At 51.5% G+C, this 20,493-nt stretch overlaps 1 protein-coding gene across 1 annotated transcript in view; it reads right to left on the minus strand.

The window, feature by feature from the left end:
* Positions 1-13,138: 13,138 nt before the first annotated feature.
* VSIG10 (V-set and immunoglobulin domain containing 10) overlaps positions 13,139-20,493 on the minus strand; it is a gene marked incomplete at both ends in the record, with an annotated part of 33,034 nt that continues 25,679 nt past the window's right edge. The window contains 4 exons of the mRNA XM_080717772.1: positions 13,139-13,191; positions 15,105-15,316; positions 18,038-18,053; positions 19,606-19,716. Of these exons, the coding sequence (XP_080573898.1) occupies positions 13,139-13,191; positions 15,105-15,316; positions 18,038-18,053; positions 19,606-19,716 (392 nt within the window). The remainder of the gene's footprint in view (positions 13,192-15,104; positions 15,317-18,037; positions 18,054-19,605; positions 19,717-20,493) is intronic.

Here is a 20,493-nt window from a genome sequence, read left to right on the forward strand (position 1 = left end):
TCCTGGCCCGGGAGGCCTGTAGGTTAAAGGCCCTCTGGGTGGGGGCTTGGCCACCGTGATTGTGATACACAGCAAAACAAACGCTGGCTCCCACCCTGAGTGAGGGCAATCCCTCAGGTGCGGGGCCCTTCGGGTTCAGGCCTTCATTCATGGCTAGTACCAGATAAATAAAAACAAATTAGTATCCATTTTTTTGTGTGTGGTGCTGGGGATGGAACTGAGGGACATCCTTGAGTGATACCCCCCCCCCCGGCCCTATTTTTAGTGTGTGTGTGTGTGTGTGTGTGTGCGTGTGCGTGTGCGTGTCTAAAGATTAAACCCAGGGCCATTTTATCTTTGAGCCACACCCTGAGCCCTATTTTGTTCTTTATTTGGAAACAAGGTCTCACTAAGTTGTGGAGGCCTCACTGAGTTGCTGAAGCTGGCTTTGAGCTTGCGATCCTCCTGTCTCAGTCTCCCAAGTACTAAGTTTACATGCCCCGCTTAGACAGTAAACAGCCTATATCGTGTGTGTGTGTGTGTGTGTGTGTGTGTGTGTATTTTTCTGCAGTACTGGGGATTGAACCCAGACGCATTCTACCTCCAAGCTACACCCCCAGTTCTAGCTTTATTTATTTATTTATTTATTTATTTATTTATTTATTTATTACAGGTCTGGGGATGGAACCCAGGGACATTCAACCTCCGAGCTACACCCCTGCCCTATCTTTTAGTCTTTATTTTGCAACAGGGTCTAAGTTATGGAGGGCCTAAGTAGCTGAGGCTGTCCGTGAACTGCGATCCTGATCCTCCGGTCTCCCAAATGCCGGGGTTACAAGCGTGTGCCACCACGCCTGGCTTATTCGTGTGTGTGTGGTGGTGGGGGGGGGGGGTTTACTGGTATGGAACCCAGGGGCTTTCTACCTCCAGGCTACACCCCAGACCTATTTTATATTTTATTTGGAAACAGGGTCTCACTCAATTGCTGAGAGCCTAAGTAGCTGAGGCTGACTTCGAACCTGCGCGATCCTCCGGTCTCAGCCTCCCAAGTGCTGGGAGTTAAGCCTGCCTCACCACACTCGGCCTTATTATTTTTTGAAACAGAGTCTCACTAAGTTGAAGACAGCCTCACTAAATAACGGAGGCTGGCTTCAAATCTGCTATCTTCCTGTCTCGGCCTCCCAGGTACTAGGATTATAAGCATGTGCCACTCCGCCCAACTTATTTTATGTATTTTAAGGCACTTTATAAAGTCTTCTTATAGTTTGATCTTGATGGAATCAAGATGTATTTTTTCAGCTGATGACTTCTTTCTTGTGTGTGTAGCCCCAGGACTTGAACCCAGGGGCCGTCTACTGCTAAGCTACACCCTGGCCCTATTTTACATTTTATTTTTAAACAGGGTCTCCCTAAGTTGCTGAGGCTGGCCTTGAATCTACAATCCTCCTGCTAACTTTTCATCTAGTTAAGTAGGCAGTAACTCTTTTGGGGGGTTTCTTTGCAGTACTGAGGATCGAACCCAGAGCCTCCACATGTTGGGCAAACACTACACCACTGTGCTACGTTCTTTTAAATTTTGGTTTGCTTTTGTCTTGAGACAGGGTTTCGCTAAGTTGCCCAGGTTGGCCTTGAACTTCTCATCTACTTGGCCTCTGCCTCCCAAGAACCTACAATAACAGGCAGCACCTCCCTCACACACACACACACCCTTCGCAATCGTATCTTTTCTGGGTAGCACCTAAAGGTAACGAATCCATAGCATCTTGGATTCAATTCAACAGACGGTACAGATGCATATTTTTTTCTGGTATATGTATTATTGGAAAATTCATTTTTTTTACAAAATTGATTTTGCTGAATATTTGGTCTTTAAATACATTTTTAATAAATCTCATCAAGCCTTTGTGAAGAGAACATTCATTCCTCGAGGTCTTGTGTGGAAATCTAGGTTTTAACTTATTACGCTGTCTGTCCAAACAGGCATTTGCGGGTTTTTTGTTGTTTTTTTGTTTTTGGTGGTACTGGAGTTCCTGGAAACCCTTCTACCTCCAGGCTATACTCCCAGACCTATTTTTTTTAAATATATTTTTATTAGGAAACAGGGTCTCTTAAGCCAGTGAGGCTGGCTTCGAACCTGCGCTATCTTCCTGTCTCCGCCTCCCAAGTGCGGGGATTACAAGCATGCGCCACCACGCCTGGCTCAAACAGACATCTGTGACAGGTAATTCTTCCTAGAAAATGTGTACGAGTGATTCTTCCATTGACACAATCACGCTTCTGCAGGTGTGAATGGTCACGTGATAAGGAGCCCACTGATACCTGAAATCCCTGACAGGTGCCTGATGTCACAGAGGAACTGGCCGACATTTTTCTTCCATCTCATTAACCCTAGAATATTATCCTCTGGTGACATAAACCTCAATCAGCAAGGCCTTCTTCTCCACGCAGCCCAGGGCTTCTCAGCTGGGGGCAGTCCTGTCCCCTGAGGGCCTGTGACAACATCCAGAGACATTTTTGGTTGTCACAACTAAGAGTGTCACATCTAGGGGTAGAGGCCAGGGGTGCCGCTGGACATCTTAGGACGCACAGGCCCCAAACGTCAACAGCGCCCAGGCACATTAGTGCAGATGCGGTTAAATATTAAACGACACGGACTCATCTGGCGGAGCGTTGCCAACTGACCTGAATGCAAACGTCTTCATCCCGTCCGGATGCTGCCCACACTTGGTTATTTGGTCCACACCAGGCAGCATCCACCCGACAGCACAGGGCCTCCGGGCAGTGCCAGAGGGGCCCTGACTTCCCTGCCTCCCAAGCCCATTAGCAAGTGCAATCGGGTCTGTCTCCAAAAGGTTCCAACCCTTTCCATCCACCTCCAAGGCCACCGCTCGAATTTACGCAGCGCATCTGGCTTGCGAGGCAGCCTCCCACTGCTCTCCCCCGACCCCAGCCGTGGCAGTCAGCGTCAATCACTCTTAATATAACACTCAAACTCCTCATCCTGCCCTCAAGACCTGCATCACCTGACCCCTGACTGTTCTGTACCTCTCCTCTCCCTGCTTACTCCAGTAATATGGCTTTCCACCTCTTGACAGTGCTCCATCGGCTCTGACCTGAGGGCCTTTGCACTGGCAACTCCCAGAGCTCTTCTCTGCCCCCAGCAGCCCCTTCATATTTCCCCACTTTTCTTTGCATCACCGTTTGATGATGCGTCTCCCTACAAGGATGTCCACTCCCCACAGGGACCTAAATTCAGCCCCGTGCGATAGCAGAGTTCCTGCTGGAGAAAGCTTATCCCAAACACTCCACACAGAAAATCCCCTGAAACACCAACCTACCCAGAATTTGCACACTATTTCTGTGACTTAGGGATTTAATCTCTTGCTATTTCAGGTCCAGGAAACCAGGAGCTAAAAGAAACAAGAACCCAGTGACTCCTGCCCGCTGGAGTCTGGGCCCGAACTAAACGCGGCTACTGGAAAAGAAAACCGTCATTAAAGCAGAAGGTGAGCGAGGAACGGCGGAGAGGCCGGCTTCCTGCTTGGCTCTGCAACCGCTGCGGGTCAGGGCTTCCTCTCCTTAATTGACAAACACCGAAAAATACTTTTATATGTATTCATTGAGGAAAGGCTCAATGAGGCCGATTCTGAACGTATACATCACCTCATGCCCTTTTTCGTGTGTGGTGCGGGCCCTTAGAAACCCACTCTTTGTAATTTTCTTTTTTCTTGGTGGCACTAGGAATTGAACCCGGGGCATTCAAACTCTGAGCTCCACCCCAACCCCTTTTTATTGTTATTTATTTACTTATTTATTTTGCAGTACTGGGGATGGAACTCAGGGTATTCTACCTCCGAGCTACACCCCCCAGCCCTATTTTTTTATTCTTTATTTTGAAACAGGGTCTCACTGAGTTGCGAAGGGCCTCGCTAAGTAGCTGGGGCTGTCGGCGAACCGTGATCCTGTCTCAGCCTCCCGAATGCGTGCACCGCCACGCCCGGCTTTATGTTTTGGTTTTGACTTCTGAAAGTCTCCCTGGGTTGCTGAGGCTGTCCTCAAACTTATCATCCTCCCGTCTCAGCTTTCAAGTGCAGGGTCTACAGGTGTGCGCCACCACACACCCAGACCCTGCTGCTCAGCAATTTTCAAGGACACTAGATTATGTATTAACTATGATTGCTATAATGTACAACAAATACATCATCTTTTTGTGCGTGTGGTGCCGAGGACAGAACCCAGGGGCATTTTACCTCCGAGCTACACCCCAGCCCTATTTTTTATTCTTTATTTTGAAACAAGAGTCTCACTGAGTTGCAGAGGGCCTCACTAAGTAGCTGAGGCTGGCCGCGAACCAAGATCCTCCGGTCTCAGCCTCCCGAATGCTGGGATTACAAGCGTGCACCACCACGCCCGGCAAATACAGCATCTTGAATTTATCCCTAACTAAAGTTTTATAACTGACCAACATCTCCGCACCCTATCCAATTAAACAATGCGATGTGTTTGAACAATGAGGCTGAAGGGAAAGACCCTTATTACCCAGCCTCTTCTAGGCAAGGCAATTGGCCTTACCCCAGCAACGGGTGCTAAGACCCCTCGTGGCAGGAGGCTCCCGGGCCTCTCCTGCCTCAGGACCTTGGCATCAGCTATTCCACCCACCTGGGAAGGCGCCCATGGCTGCGGCACAGCATCCAGCAGGGCTCCAGGCTCAGTCACCAGGGAGCCCTGCCACTTGACTTTGAGAGAGATATGTGTGTGTGTGGGGGGGGGGGGGTTGAATCCAGACTCATTCTACCTCTGAGCTAAATCCCTAGCCTGATTCTATTTCTTATTTGGAAACAGGGTCTCACTGAGTTGGCGACGCTGGCTTTGAACCTACAATCCTCCTGTCTCAGCCTCCCAAGTACTGAGATTATAAACATGCGCTTCCACGCCCAGCTTGCCTTTGATATTTTTCCTTTTTTTTTTTTGCGGTACTGAGGATGGAACCCAGGTGCAGTCCATCTCCGAGCTATACCCCCAGGCCTATTTTTTATTCTTTAATTTGAAACAGGGTCTCACTGAGTTGCAGAGGGCCTCACTAAGTAGCTGAGGCTGTCCGGGAACCCTGATCCCCCTCTCTCAGCCTCCCGAATGCTGGGATGACAACCGTGTGCCACCACGCCGGTTCACTTTATAATCAAGTAGATATTTCCTTCGCTGCTTTTATTTGATTTTATAAACGAATCAAGTTGAAATATTTTAGACATGTTGAATTGAAAAATAGTTTAATTTTACCTCTTTTTTTTTTTTTTGGTGTGTGTGTGTGTTACTGGGGTGGAACCCAGAGGCTTTCTACCTCCAGGCTACTAGACCCGTTTTATACTTTATTTGGAAACAGGGTCTCACTAAGTTCCTGGGAGCCTAAGTAGCCGAGGCTGGCTTCGAACCTGTGGGATCCTCCTGTCTCAGCCTCCCAAGCGCGAAGATTACAAGCGTGCGCCACCACGCCTGGACACTTGTTTCTTTTTTTAAAGATGTCTACTCGAACATTTTACATTAATATTTAGCTCAAACTATGTATTTCTCTCTCTCTCTCTTTTTTTTTTTTTTTTTTGTAGTACTGTGGACAGAACCCAGGGCTTCACACGTGCTAGACAAACTACCATTGAGCTACATCCCCAGTCTTTTTTTTCCTTTTCTTTTTTGCAGTACTAGGGATGGAATCCAGGCACATTCTACCTCTGAGCTACACCCCCAGTCCTATATTTTTTAACTGATTTTATTTTTATGTTTGACGCTGGGGATGGAACCCAGGGGCCTTCTACCTCTGAGCTACACAGCTAGATCTATTTTTATATCTTTGTTTGGAAACAGTGTCTCACTAAGTTGCTGAGAGCCTCACTAAGTAGCTGATGCTGGCTTCGAACCTGCGCGATCCTCCTGTCCCAGCCTCCCAAGCGCGGGCCGGCTCCAGGTCTTTTTTATTCAGAGTCTCACTAGGTTGTCCAGGCTGGCCTGGCACTGTGATCCTCCTGCTTTGGCCTTCCCGGCAGCTGGGATTACAGGCAGCATGTCCCACCGTGCCAGCTTCCTCCTATATTTCTCTGGGCCGGCACTGGCCGAGGATGCCTGGCACCCAGTAGACACTCAATAAATATTTGCGGAATGAATTCTTACCACGGCTCTCAAGATTCCTACTGTTGTCCATTGTAATCCCTTTACAATGGACTGTATTGACTTTGAAAAGAACTTAAAACTCCGAAGCCTCCTCTCTGCCTTTCCTCCCTTTTGCAGCAGCCTGGCAGCTCTCCACCGCTCTGCCCACGCCCGCTCGGTTGTCCATCATCAGGACAAACCCCGAACTGGACACGGTCCTGCAGAAACGGGGGGCTGGCTACGGAGGGCTTTCGGGCCGGGCGGTAAGGACCAGCGGACGCCGGCGGGAGCCGCCGAGGGGCTCGCCCGGGGGCAGAGCACCGCGGGGCCACAGCGCGCTGCCAGGGCACGGCCGAACCTAGACGGCAGCCGGGCGGGCGGGCGCGGCCTCGGCACCCTCGCCGAAAGCCTGGCCTCGCGAACAAAGAAATGTCATTTCCTAAATTAGGAAGCAATGCCGCCCCCGGGACTCGCCGCGCTCCCGGCTCCAGCCAGGGGCCTCCGCGGGCCGGACCCCGCCCGCGTCCTGGGGCCGCCCCCCGGCCAGAGACCCGGCCAAGGACCCCGGCCAGAGACGCGGCCAAGGACCCCGGCCAGAGACCCGGCCAGAGAGCCGGCCGGCTGCGCCAGGGCTGCCCCGCCCCGGAGGCCCGCCCCGCTCGGCCTCCCCGGGCCTCCCGCGGCCTCCCCCGGGCCTCCCCCGGCCTCCCCCCGGCCTCCCGCGGCCTCCGCTCCGACCCCGCCGCGCTGACAGCGAAAGCGAAACAAAGCCGGGGCGGCCGCCCGGGCCCACTCACCTCCCGCCTCCATGGAGGACGCGCGGCAGGCGGCCCTCAGCCCCCCGGGCCGCCGGCCCGCATGCCGCCGCCGCCGCCGCCGCCGCCCCCGGAGAGGCCGTCAGCTGCTTCCCGTCACATGGCGGCCGGGCGGGGCGGGGCGGGGCGGCGCCCGGAGCCGGGGGGGGGGGGGGGGGGCGGCGAGGGGAGGGAGACCACCGACGGCGGCCGGGCGGGCGGGCGCAGGAAGCCGAGGAGGGGGAGGCCGGGCGGAGACGAGGGGAGGGCTGGGGGCCGGGGCGGGGCCAGGAGAGACGGGGGGTGGGGCGGGGCCAGGAGAGACCCGGGGGTGGGGCGGGGCCAGGAGAGACCCCGGGATGGGGCGGGGCCAGGAGAGACCCGGGGATGGGGCGGGGCCAGGAGAGACGGGGGGTGGGGCGGGGCCAGGAGAGACCCGGGGGTGGGGCGGGGCCAGGAGAGACCCAGCATGATGGGGCGGGGCCAGGAGAGACGGGGGTGGGGCGGGGCCAGGAGAGACCGGGGGTGGGGCGGGGCCAGGAGAGACCGGGGGTGGGGCGGGGCCAGGAGAGACCGGGGGTGGGGCGGGGCCAGGAGAGACCGGGGGTGGGGCGGGAGAGACCTCGGGATGAGGGCGGGGCCAGGAGAGACCCGGGGATGGGGCGGGGCCAGGAGAGACGGGGGGTGGGGCGGGGCCAGGAGAGACCGGGGGTGGGGCGGGGCCAGGAGAGACCTCGGGATGAGGGCGGGGCCAGGAGAGACCCGGGGGTGGGGCGGGGCCAGGAGAGACCCGGGGGTGGGGCGGGGCCAGGAGAGACCCCGGGATGGGGCGGGGCCAGGAGAGACCCAGCATGATGGGGCGGGGCCAGGAGAGACCCGGGGATGGGGCGGGGCCAGGAGAGACCCGGGGATGGGGCGGGAGAGACCTCGGGATGAGGGCGGGGCCAGGAGAGACCCGGGGATGGGGCGGGAGAGACCTCGGGATGAGGGCGGGGCCAGGAGAGACCTCGGGATGGGGCGGGGCCAGGAGAGACCCAGCATGATGGGGCGGGGCTAGGAGAGGCCTAGAGGAGGGGCGGGGCCAGGAGAGACCTAGGGGTGGGGGGCGGGGCCAGGAGAGACCTAGGGGTGGGGCCGGGGCCGGTGGAGACCAAGAGGTTGGGGTCTGGGGAGACTAAAGGTGGGGGTACGGGGCTGGGGAGACCTAGGGATGGGGCGGGGCTAGGAGAGGCCTGGGGCGGGGGGCGGGGCCAGGAGAGACCCAGGGATGGGGCGGGGCTAGGAGAGGCTAAGGGGGCGGGACCAGGAGAGACCTAGGGGTGGGGCGGGGCCAGGAGAGACCTCGGGGATGAGGGCGGGGCTAGGAGAGACCTAGGGGTGGGGCCGGGGCCGGTGGCGACCAAGAGGTTGAGGGGCTGGGGAGACTAAAGATGGGGGGGGACAGGGCTGGGGAGACGTAGGGGTGGGGGTGGGGCTGGGAGAGACTTGGAGGCGGGGCCCAAGGAGTAGGGCGGGGCCAAGGAGGGCTGCGGGCGGGGACCAAAGAGCAGGGGCGGGGCTGAGGGAGACGGAGGGGTGGGAAAGCAATGCTTGGGTAGTGGGCTGGGGCTGTGGAAGTGGAGCCCTAGGGAAGGGAGGCCTGGGCCAGGTGGTAACGGGGTGGAGGAAGACGGTGTGAGTAAACCTGGGGGTGCGGGGCGACGGGGGCGGGGGTGATATGAAAGGAATTGGGAAGCTGAGGGCGGGGCGAAAGTGGGATGGGCGAGGAATCCCGAGGCTGCCTCTCAGGCCTTCTCAGATGCCCCCTCCCCCAGTTCCCCTGAGGAATGTGTTCCCCTGAAGAATTTTCAGTTTTACCACGGGGCCGCAGACCCCCTCCGCCCCCCACCCCGCCTTGCGTCAGAGGTCACTTTCTAACTGGAGTTAGAGTTGGGATGCAAAGAGGCTTTGGGTACTTGCTCGGCCCTTGCAGTTGTTGATGGCCTTTGAGTTTTCCCTGGGCTCAGCTACTCTAACCGACCCAATGGCCCCCGCATTGAGCTGCCCTCGCCGCTCCCCTTTCCTGCCCCCCGCGGTCCGCAGTTCTTCGGGTCCATCCTCCGACTATCCCCTTTGCTTCTTGCCAAGAACCTCCTGTTCCCCTCTCAGCGGTCTTAACATTTGCTTTTCCACCAGCCTCGCCTTTCCTACCATAACTACTGTTTCCTGTGTGCTTTGCAATCCCGGCCCCTAATTAAAATTTAATTTTAAAATAACCCATTTCCGGTTTGGGGCCCCTCATCCCGCCTCTCTCGTCCAGGAGGGCGGCTTCTGGACCTCGCCTCTCCCGGTGACACCTGGTTGTCCTCTGTCTACCTGCTCCTGCCTGGAGGCCATTTTAACCTGCCAGCCCCCCTCGCGGGCTTCCATTCAATAAAGGGCGTTTCTTTGTTTTTTTAATGACCTGCCTGCCTTCTCAAGCCTTCACGTTTATCCTCACCCCCGAGTTGGTCTGCGCCATCAGGGTCTCATTTCAACTCCATCTCCTGGCCACCTTAGTTACCTCGGCCTCATTCCCACCACCCCCTTTTTTTTTTCTTTTTCTTTTTTTTTAACTCAGCTCCAGTTTCCTCCACCCTTAACCTCTGCCATTTTTCCCCATCAATTTTCTCTTTTTCTGGAGGGGTGGTACTGGGGATTGAGTCTACTTCCACTGTACACCCCCAGATCTGCTTTGCTTTGAAACGTGTTGCTTGAGTCCCTCGCTGTATGGCTGAGGCTGTCTGAATCTAGGATCCTCCTGACTCAGCCCCTCACATACTGGGAATCCCAGCCACAGTACTTCTGTTCTTGTTCTGGGGATTGAACCTCGGGTCATTTTACCACTGAGATGCACTCCCAGCCCTATTTTTTATTCTTTATTTATTTATTTTTTGGTGGTATTAGGGGTAGAACCCAGGGGCTCTTCTACCTCCAGGCTACACTCCCAGACCTATTTTTTTTTTAAGATTTAAAGAAGTTTATTAAAAGATAGAAATACAGAGGATAGGTACAGCTCCATACCAGACTGGCATGGAGGGGTGACTCGAATGAATACACCCCCCCCAGACCTATTTTATACTTTATTTGGAAACAGGGTCTCACTAAGTTGCTGAGAGCCTCACTAAGAAGCTGAGGCTGGCTTCGAACCTGCGAATACACCCCCCCAGACCTATTTTATACTTTATTTGGAAACAGGGGCTCACTAAGTTGCTGAGAGCCTCACTAAGAAGCTGAGGCTGGCTTCGAACCTGCGCGATCCTCCTGTCTCAGCCCCCCAAGCGCGGGGATTACAAGCCTGTGCCACCAGGCCTGGCTATTCTTTATTTTGAAACAGGATCGCACTGAGTTGCAGAGGGCCTCACTAAGTAGCCAAGAGTGGCTGCGAACCCGCGATTCTCCTGTCTCGCTCAGCACCCCAAGTACTGAGATTACAAGCACATGCCACCATGCCCAGCTCCTGTTCATTCTTGGTCCCCCAAATTCTCCTGATCGCTGGTGTCCACAAAATTAAAAGGTCCCAATTTTAATTTTTTTCAATTTGTTCTGGCAATTGAACCCAGGGCCTAGACGATGGTAGGCACACCTTAATGTACATTCTAAATGTATTCAGTACCTAGGAGTCACAAAAAAGAATAAAACATCAAAGGGGGCAATATTGTTTCCATTATCAGGAAAACTGGTCAAAGAAAAACAAAGGTCTTCCTCGTTTTAACAAATCTTTCCATGTCCTAGCCAAATCTCAATCAAGATCTCGGAAACGGTTCTTTAAAAATAACTTTATTCCATAATGTTTAAAAAATTCCATAACCTCAGAACAAATTCCCCCCAACCTTTGCCCCACCAAATAATAAAACGTAAACCACGCCGAGGGATCTGCTTATTTTCCTTTGCAGCAGTTTCCAGCGGGTCCCTGGGTGAGAATATTAATTGGCTCTTAAAAGCATCACAATAAATCCACCCCGGCAAGGATTTTCCAGGTTTCAGTGCACAGGTTATAGAAATTTCCATCATGTGTTTCCCTGCTGCAGTTATGGCTCGGTACGTGGGTATGTGCCGGCGAGGATGGAGATAATATCAAAGCCACAGGATTTCAGAGCCCCGCCCAGGGGCTCACCCCGTTTTGAGGAAAGGCCATGTAATTAAAATAGCCCTGACTTACTGCTCTTCCCGGTTCTGCTAAGTAGATCTCATGGCCTCTGAGTTAACAATACATGCAGATAAGGTTTGTTTTTTTTTTTTAAAGACAAAGCAATGTCACACAAAGGCCGAAACCTACTGTCAAGAGCTTGTAGCGATGAAAAAAAAAGGAAAAATGCTCCAACTCTTTATTAGTCCTTATGTGTGTGAAGACCTTCAGTGATTGGGCTCTGGAACGGGCCCAGCATATAAATGTGTACGAGGGGCTGATATAAGGGACAGCGGTCCCGGTTGGTTCCCCTGGTCTGGTCTGGGCTCCATGACGTTTGGCTCCAAGCCCTTTCCACTCCCATTTGGTAGTGGAAAAACCCTCAACAATTTCCTATCATTCCCTATGTGTGCAAGAGAAGAGGAAGCTGTGGGACGCATCCCAGGAATCTTGCAAAACATTCTCTGCATTCCCAACAAGCGGTTTCATTTCTCCCTAGTGTGTTCCGTTCTCTGTCTCCAATTCAGTTGCCTCTGAATTGTGGACTGTCGAATGCAGAAACGCAGACACGGAAGACTCCGAAGGACAAAGCTGAGTCTCCAGCGGCTTTAGAAGCGACCCGAGTATCCCATCCTAAGAGGATGCTAACAGGCCATGTGAAATGGTCCAGTAGGTGAGGTACCATGCACCGAAGGACCAGGCCAGGTGGCAGGGAGACCTGCAGTTCACAGCTGTTCCCGAGGGATACAAACGGCAGGAACTCCCAAGGACCCTGGCATACTTCTGAGGATTTTAGTCAGTTGGGTTCCTTCATCCAGGAAAACGGAGTTTCCCAACCACACCTGCAGGATGCCTCAGATAACCAGCTCCTCGTCTTGGAAGTCCCTGTCCCTGGTACTAGAGAAAGCAAGTCTATGTAACATTAAAGGGTGCAAATTCAAGCCAGCTGTTCATGTGTAGCACACATCTTTGCACCTTTATATGGTCCCTGACTTCAAGAGACTTAGATGAAATACCCAAAACTCATTCCATGGAATTCTCATTCAAAACTTAGTGTTATTGGTCAGTGTATCCTCATAATATTATCACCAAGAAATAGAAAGAAAACGGGCTTTCTCGTTTCAGAAAGACAGAGGAAAGAACCGCTTCCAGGCGGACTGGTTTGTCTGAGAAATTCTTACGTCCAGATACTGTAATGAAATGCTCTTCCTGCCTTCTTTCTTCAAAGCAAGAAAAAAGAAAAAACAGCTAAAAAAGCTCATCCTAGCTCCCTGTCTGAGGAGGAGGCTTTTATATAAATAGGAAGCTCAGGAAACTGGGAGGTTCTAATGAAAGGCACTTCTCCCATCAGCTCCGACCTCTTCATACCTCCGGGGTGGGGGTGGGGCTGTCAGGGCCTATGGCCTTCTGGGAAAGCATTCTAGAAAGAATGAAAGCCACGGGGCAGCTCCTAACTTACAGTGAATGTCTTTTCTTCCACGAGGGAAGGCGGAGAAGGTAACTGACACCCGTCAAGCACCTCGTAGGCACGTTTACTGATCCTCGCCATAGCCTATGGGAGGAGTGATGGTGCCTCTATACCGAGAGAACTGATGCCCAGCTAGAGGTAAAGTGATGTGGCCAAGCCTGTGAGAGAGGGGAGGCCCAGGTCCCCCTGTGTGTGGCCCCAAAGCCTGCCCCAAGCCCCTCCCTCTGCCTTGCCTTGCCAGCTGCGGTTCGCCTGGCCGCTCACCTGGGCAGCAGCAGAGGAGGCTTGCCTGGACCTCAGCATCCCCCTTTGTGCTGGGCAAGCTGGTCACAAACCTCCTGAGGATGGCTCCTCCAAATCAGCGTCCGGCACGGGAGGGGAAGCGCAAGGAGTCACGGCAAAAGTGACTCCCCGGCCCTGGGGCAGCTTCTCCAGAGCTTAAGTCAAACCAATCAAAAGGAACACAAAAAATAAAAGGAAAGGTGATGTTTGCTTTTCCGCTTTGCTAAAGCAAGCTCCCAGGCGGGGTGCGGGTCAAAGCGGGATGAAGAGCTCCTCCTCCTCGACAGGGCTTCCCAAGCCCTTAAGACCACCGGGTGGCCGGTCTCCTCTTCAGACGGGCCGCTCCTCTTCTTGAGTGTCCCCTGGCGGCTCAACACTGTCATCTGTTCCAGGGAAAAAACAGACCAGCTCAAGAAACTGTGATTCTCTCTCCACCAGCCGTCTCCAGTCATCTCGGTGACTTCTTCGCTGTCTTTGTTTTCTTTGGTTGCTTTGGGTTTTGGTTTTGGTGGCACTGGAGATTGACTGAACCCGGGAGAATTCTACCACTGAGCTATACCCCAGCCCTATTTTCTTTTCTTTCTTTTTTTCTCTTTTTTTTTGTACTAGGAATGGAACCCAGAGGCATTCTACCTCTAAGCCACACCCAACTATGTATTTATTTCTTTATTTACTTATTTGCTTATTTATTTATTTATTTATTTATTTATTTATTTATTTATTTTGTGGTACTGGGGGTGGAACCCAGGGGCATTCTACCTCCAAGTTACACCTCCAGCTATTTTTTTTTTTTTTTTTTTTTGGTGGTACTGGGGTTCCTGGAAACCCTTCTATCTCTGGGTTACACTCCCAGGCCTATTTTTTATACCTTTTTTAAATTTGGAAACAGGGTCTCTTAAGCCATCCAGGCTGGCTTCGAACCTGCGCGATCCTCCCGTCTCCGCCTCCCAAGCACGGGGATTACAAGCATGTACCACCATGCCTGGCTATTCTTTATTTTTTTATTCTTTATTTTGAAACAGGGTCTCACTAAGTGGCAGAGGGCCTCAGCCTCCCAAATGCTGGGATTACAAGCGTGTGCCACCACGCCCAGCTCCTATCTTTTATTCTTGATTTTGAAACAGGATCTCACTAAATTATAGGGGGCCTCGCTAAATAGTTGAGGCTAGCTGCAAACCCATCACCCTCCTGTCTCAGCCTTCCAAATGCTGGGATTACAAGCATGACACTACACACGGCTATCCATTTAATTTCTATATTGGTAACTAATACATGTCCAATATCCTTTACCCAAAAAACTCAGGACCAGAAGTGTTTCAGATTTGGGAATATTTGCATATTCATAATGAGGCATATTGGCATGAGACCTAAGTCTAAACAAAAAAATCCACTTCTATTTCATACACTCCATATGCACAGAGCCTAAAGGTGCTTTTTAAGGGGATACTGGAGATTGAACCCAGGAGCATTCTACCACTCAGCTACTCCCCTCTCTGTTTTTTAAATGTTTTACTTTGAAACAGAGTCTCACTACGTTGCCGAGGCTGGCCTTGAACCTGCAACCCTCCTATCTCAGCCTCCAAAGTACTGCAATTACAGGTATGCGCCACTGCATCGGCACCTAAAGGTATTTGTGTGTGTGTGTGTGTGTGTGTGTGTGTGTGTGGTACTGGGGATGGAACCCAGGGGCATTCATTCTACTTCTGAGCTACACCCCCTGCCCTATATTTTATTCTTTATTTTGAAACAGAGTCTCACTGAGTTGCAGAGGGCCTCACTAAGTAGCTGAGGCTGTCCGCGAACGGCGATCCTCCGGTCTCAGCTTCCCGAATGCTGGGATGACAAGTGTGCGCCGCCACGCCCGGCTTAAAGGTAACCTTATACAATATTTTTAATAATTTAATGCATGTTACAGAGTTAGCGCTAACTGAACCATCAGATTAATGGCGTTGTTTCGGCACTCAAAGAGTTCTGCATTTTATTGTGGCTTCCCGATTTGAGTTACAGTACTAGTGATTGAGCCCAGGGCATTCTACCTCTGAGCTTCTTCACCCCCAGTCCTATTTTTTATTCTTTATTTTGAAACAGGGTCTCGCGATGTTGTCGAGGGCCTCACTTAATTAAACAGCTGAGGCTGGGCTCGAACCTGAAATCCTCCTGTACCGGCATTACAGGTGTGCACCGGCACGCCCAGCCGAGACAAAATTTCAGCCCTTTATCTTTCCCAGCCTCTAACAACCGAGCTGTCTTGTTGGAGATGGGTTGCACAGAGCTGAGTGTGAGGGAAAGGACATACCTTGAAGATCCTGGAGTCCGTTTCCCATCTGGTCCAAGTTCCCGTTCACCAGCGCGGTGACTCTGTGGATGTGGCCGTGCTTAGGTATCTCCTTTGGCCACCCCTCTCTCTCACTGGTCTCCTCGTCCTCTTCCTCTCCAGCATCCTCCTCCGGCTCCTCCTCTTCCTCTTCCGAATCCACCAACACCATGACGTCACCCACATCTTGCCCCCTAATTGCCAAAGGAGGAAAAATAATCAAGCAGACATCGCGTTTCTCCCAACGTCAGCCCTCCACGAACAGGCCACGCTGGACGCTGCACCTTGCGGCCCCTTTAGAGCTGGGGGACGCCTCGTGCGCCCAGTGTGGCGGCGTCACGAGGAGTCAGTGCGGTTGCGACCTCACAGAGACGCAGCCGGTCTCCCACAGATGATCCTATCTTGTGCCAGGTTGCTTTCTTAATCTGTCCCTGCTCCTGGCCAGGTGACTATGTTATTTCAGGTCCTCACACAACATGAATATCAATGCCACGGTCTTGCCTGAAATGTCCTAATTTCCCTTCCTGCTCCTCATCATTTAAGACCAAGAAAAGCTGGGTGGGGTGGTGCATCTCTAGAAACCCAGTACTTGGGAGGCTGAGACTGGAGGATCCCAGGTTGGAGGACAGCCTCAGCAAGTAGTGAGACTCTTAGCAACCTAGTGAGACCCTGTTTCAAAATAAAAATAAAATAGGGCTGTGGGGGATAACTCCAGAGGTAGAACTCCCTGGGTTCAATCCTGAGTACCACAAAAGACCAAGGTAAAATCCTCCCCTGCTCCCTAAAGCCTTGGAGTCCATGCCCAGCAGATGAGCACTTAATTACTCTGTAGTTTAGCACTAACTCTGCCTAACTAGCCAGACACTGAGCCCAGGGGCATTCTACCATTGGTCTACACCCCCAGCGCTATTTTGTTTTGTTATCTGAAACACGGTCTCACTAAGTCGTGGAGGGCCTCATTAAGTTGCAGAGGCTGGCTGCGAATCTGCGGTCCTCCTGTCTCGGCTTCCCGGTACTTGTATGTTTGTTAAGAAAGGAAGAATTTGGGCCGGGCGCGGTGGGCACACTTGTCATCCCCGCGCTCGGGAGGCGGAGACAGGAGGATCGCGCAGGTTCGAAGCCAGCCGCGCGCGCTGGCTTAGGAGACCCTGTTTCCAAATAAAAATGTAAAAATAGGTCTGGGAGTGTATCCCGGAGGTAGAAGGGCTTCCAGGAACCCCAGTACCACCAATAAATAAAAAAAAAAAAGGAAGGAAGAATTTGTCCCACGAGCCAATCACAGCCCTCAGATTCTATTCTCATCCCGTTCCCCCAAAGCCCCCCAAGAAGTAGATGAAGATTCATGGTGCAGAGATGGTCATGAATTTCCAATAAGCTCAGGGCTCGGGAATGGTGGTTATAATTCTTTTCTTTTCTTTTTTTTTTTTTTTTTTTTGGTGGTACTGGGGATGGAACCCAGGCGCCTTCTCCCTCCTCCAGGCTACACTCCCAGACCTATTTTATATTTTATTTGGAAACAGGGTCTCTTAAGCCAGCGCGGCTGGCTTCGAACCTGCGTGATCCTCCTGTCTCCGCCTCCCAAGCGCGGGGATGACAAGCGTGCCCACCGCGCCCGGCTCGGCAGTTAGAGTTCAAACCCAGGTCCACTGATTGCAAAGCCTTTTCCCACAATGCCACACTGCTGTCTCCCGTGGGGGGGGGGGAAGCTCGGGAATGACCGGCTCACTGGGCCAGGGACCCTCAAATACAGAGCATTAGAGGGAATGGGTTCCCACGAGAGATAGTCCCAGAAAAATAAGAGCCCGTCACCACGAATGAGAAAAGAGGGGTCATTTGTCCATATGACGTAGAGAAGCGTTCTCTTTGCCCCCACCCAGGAGCTGCTGAGAAAATTAGAAAATGAGACACACACGTTTCGTTTGCTTGTTTTTTCCCTGCGGGTTTCCTGGGGGAGGGATTCCAGGCAGGCTCAGACTAGTTTACCAAATAAAACAAATGCATGAAGGGGGCTGGCCGTGTACACACTGTCTTCCAGGGCTGGGCCGCAGCAGTACCAGCACAGAGGCTTGGCACTGTAAAAAAAAAAAAAAAAAGCAGACTCTGGAATCCGGCAGATCTGGGTCAGGACACAGACACCGCCGTTCCTTCCTGGAGAAGCCTGCAGAAATGGCTTCACTTGACTTGAGCCTCTGTCTCCTGGTCGGGAAAGCGGAAATGCCACCAGCACCCTCAGATGTCCCGAGAAGGTTCTAGCCAGGCGTCCCGAGCAGCCTGGCGTCAGGTGCACCTGCAATGGGAGCTGCTACCGTCGTCATTATGAAAGAAAGCGACACAGCCCGGTGCGATGGCGCACACCCGTCCTCCCAGGACTTGGGAGGCCGAGACCGGAGGACTGCAGGTTGGAGTCCAGCCTCGGCAATTTAGCAAGACCCCGTTTCAAAATAAAAAATAAAATAGGAGCCGGGCGCGGTGGCGCACGCTTGTCATCCCAGCATTCGGGAGGCTGAGACCTGGAGGATCGCGGTTCGCGGGCAGCCTCGGCTACTTAGTGAGGCCCTCTGCGACTCAGTGAGACCCGGTTTCAAAATAAAGAATAAAAAAATAGGGCAGGGGGTGGAGCTCGGAAGTCAAACGCCCCTGGGTTCCATCCCCAGACCCGCAAAAAAAAACAAAAAAATAAAAAATAAACATCTGGCTCTCACAAAAAATACATACATACATACATACATACATACATACATACATACATAAAACAAAATAGGGCCAGAGGTGTAGCTCAGAAGTAGAATGCCCCTGGGCTCAATCCCCAGTACCAAAATAAAATAAAATAAAATAATAGAAAAGCAACAACAACAAAAAAGCAGTGAAGATACATTCTGAAAGTAGGTTTGGATATGAGTCTAGAGAATTCTTACCTGAAAGTGTTTCCAACTGAAAAGAGAAAGAAACAATATATTAAGGTCCAGTAACACCACTGCAGTCTCACAGGTTTCTGAACAAACACTTAACAAAAGATAAATAAACGAGCAACTGAGCCAGCACGGGTTACAGGGTGGGGGTGATAGGGCGTTCAGGAACTGTATACTTAGGTGCCTTATTATTGCATTTTTTTATGGTGGTACTGGGGATGAGACCCAGGGGCATTCTACCTCTGACCGACACCCCCCACCCTATTTTATTTTTTTAATTTGGAAACAGGGTCTCACTATTATTACACGTCTTGATCCAATGCAGAATTCTACAGAACGTGGCTCCCTCACCCCGGCACGGTAGTGCACACTCGTGATCCCAGTGCTTGGGAGGCTGAGACGGGAGGACTGGAGGATCGAGGCCATCCTCAGCGACCTAATGGGACCGTCGGCAACTTATACCAAGGCCCTGTTCCAAGTTAAAAGCCCAGTGTGGTGGTGGTGCACGCCTGTAATCCCAGTGCTTGGGAGGCTGAGACAGGAGGATTGCAGGTTGAAGGACAGCCTCAGCAAAGTAGTGAGACTCTCAGTAACCTAGCAAGACCCTGCTTCAAGTGAAATAAAGCTGGGCGTGGTGGTGCGTGTTTGTAATCCCAGTACTTGGGAGGCTGAGTCAGGAGGATAGCAGGTTTGCAGACAGCCTCAACAATCTCTTGAGGTCCTTCACATTTATTTATTTTTTTATTTTATTTTATTTTACTTTTGTACTGAGGATGGAACCCAGGGGCTTTTCTACCTCCGGGCTACACTCCCAGACCTATTTTATATTTTATTTGGAAACAGGGTCTCACTTAGTTGCTGAGAGCCTCACTAAGTAGCTGAGGCTGGCTTCGAACCTGTGCGATCCTCCTTTCTCAGGTGGGATTACAAGTGTGCGCCACCACGCCCGGCTGAGGTCCTCCACACTTAATGAGAACCTGTTTCAAAATAAAAAATAAGCCGGGCGTGGTGGCGCACACTTGTAATCCCCACGCTTGGGAGGCGGCGACAGGAGGATCGTGTAGGTTCGGAGCCAGCCTCGCTGTCTTAAGAGACCCTGTTTCCAAAAATAAAAAAGGTATAAAATAGGTCTGGGAGTGTAGTCCGGAGGTAGAAGGGCTTCCAGGAACCCCAGTACCACCAAAAATAAATTTAAAAAATTAATTAATTAATTAATTAAAAATTAAAAATAAAATAGGGCTGGGGGTATAGCTCAGAGGTAGAATGCCCCTGCATTCAATCCCTAGTACATATCAAAATATAAAAATAAAAAAATAAAAAGAGCTGGGGATATAGCTAGGAGGTAGAATGCCCCCTGGGTTTAACTCTTACTACCAATAAATTAAAAAGTTCATTAACTAATTAAAAATAAATAAAAAATTAAAAGGGCCAGGAGCGTATCCCAAAGGAGAATGCCGCTGGGTTCGTTCTCCAGTACAAAAAAAAAAAGAAAAAGAACTAAATTTTAAAAAGCCAAAGAGCGAAATAGCAACAACAAAATACCAGGCAGGCAGAAGTGGCGAGGAAGGCCTGACCTTTCCAGCAGAACACAGGGCTGTAATAGAGCAGAAGTCCTGAGACGATGGCCAGCCCCAGCAGGAGGAGGCTGACGATGGTACCCACGACGCCCCCGATGTTCAGAGGTTCTGCGGAGACAAATCACATGGCAGGATCTTACGACACACGCTCGACACTAAGCACAGTCAGTCCCTCTTCTGCCGAAATCCAGCTCCCAGTCTTGTCTTGGAATCACGACATATGGTCTGTCCATGATGCAATATACTTATCTCCTCTTTCAACCTCAGACAGAGAGTTCCTGGGGCTTGAGGGCAGCACATGATATGAAAGAACAATGCCTAGTTAGACACCCCGGTGTCGACCGGACACCAAGACTACCAGTGGGTTACAGGTGCATGACGGAGTGACCACTGGAACAGAGCAGAGAATCTAGGCAGGCCCACACATACAAAGAAATTTGACATATGACAAATTAGTGCGCTAAGGAAGTACAATTCAAGAAATGGTGCTGAAATAAATGATTATCCAGTTTGGGAGGGAATAAAGAAAGAAACTCAATCCCTACCTCACACCATTCACAAAAATCAATTCTGAGCCAGGCTCGGTGGCGCACACCTGTAATCTCAGTACCTAGGAGGCTGAGACAGGAGGAACGCAGGTTCAAAGCCACAACGTCAACAAGTTAGCCAGGCCCTGTTTCAAAATAAAAAGGGCTGGAGTTGTAGCTCAGAAGTAGAATGTCCCTGGGTTCGATTCCCAGTACAAAAATAATAATAATAACAATAATGATAATATCATTATACCAATATATTATCATTATTTTATGTATTAATTAAAGGCTTAGCTGTGAGAAGCAAAATGTTAAAACTTTTAGGAGAAAACATAGGAAAATGTCTTCATAATTC

This window comes from Muscardinus avellanarius (assembly GCF_963383645.1).
Source record: "Muscardinus avellanarius genome assembly, chromosome: 21".
In the NCBI taxonomy this organism is placed as follows: domain Eukaryota; kingdom Metazoa; phylum Chordata; class Mammalia; order Rodentia; family Gliridae; genus Muscardinus; species Muscardinus avellanarius.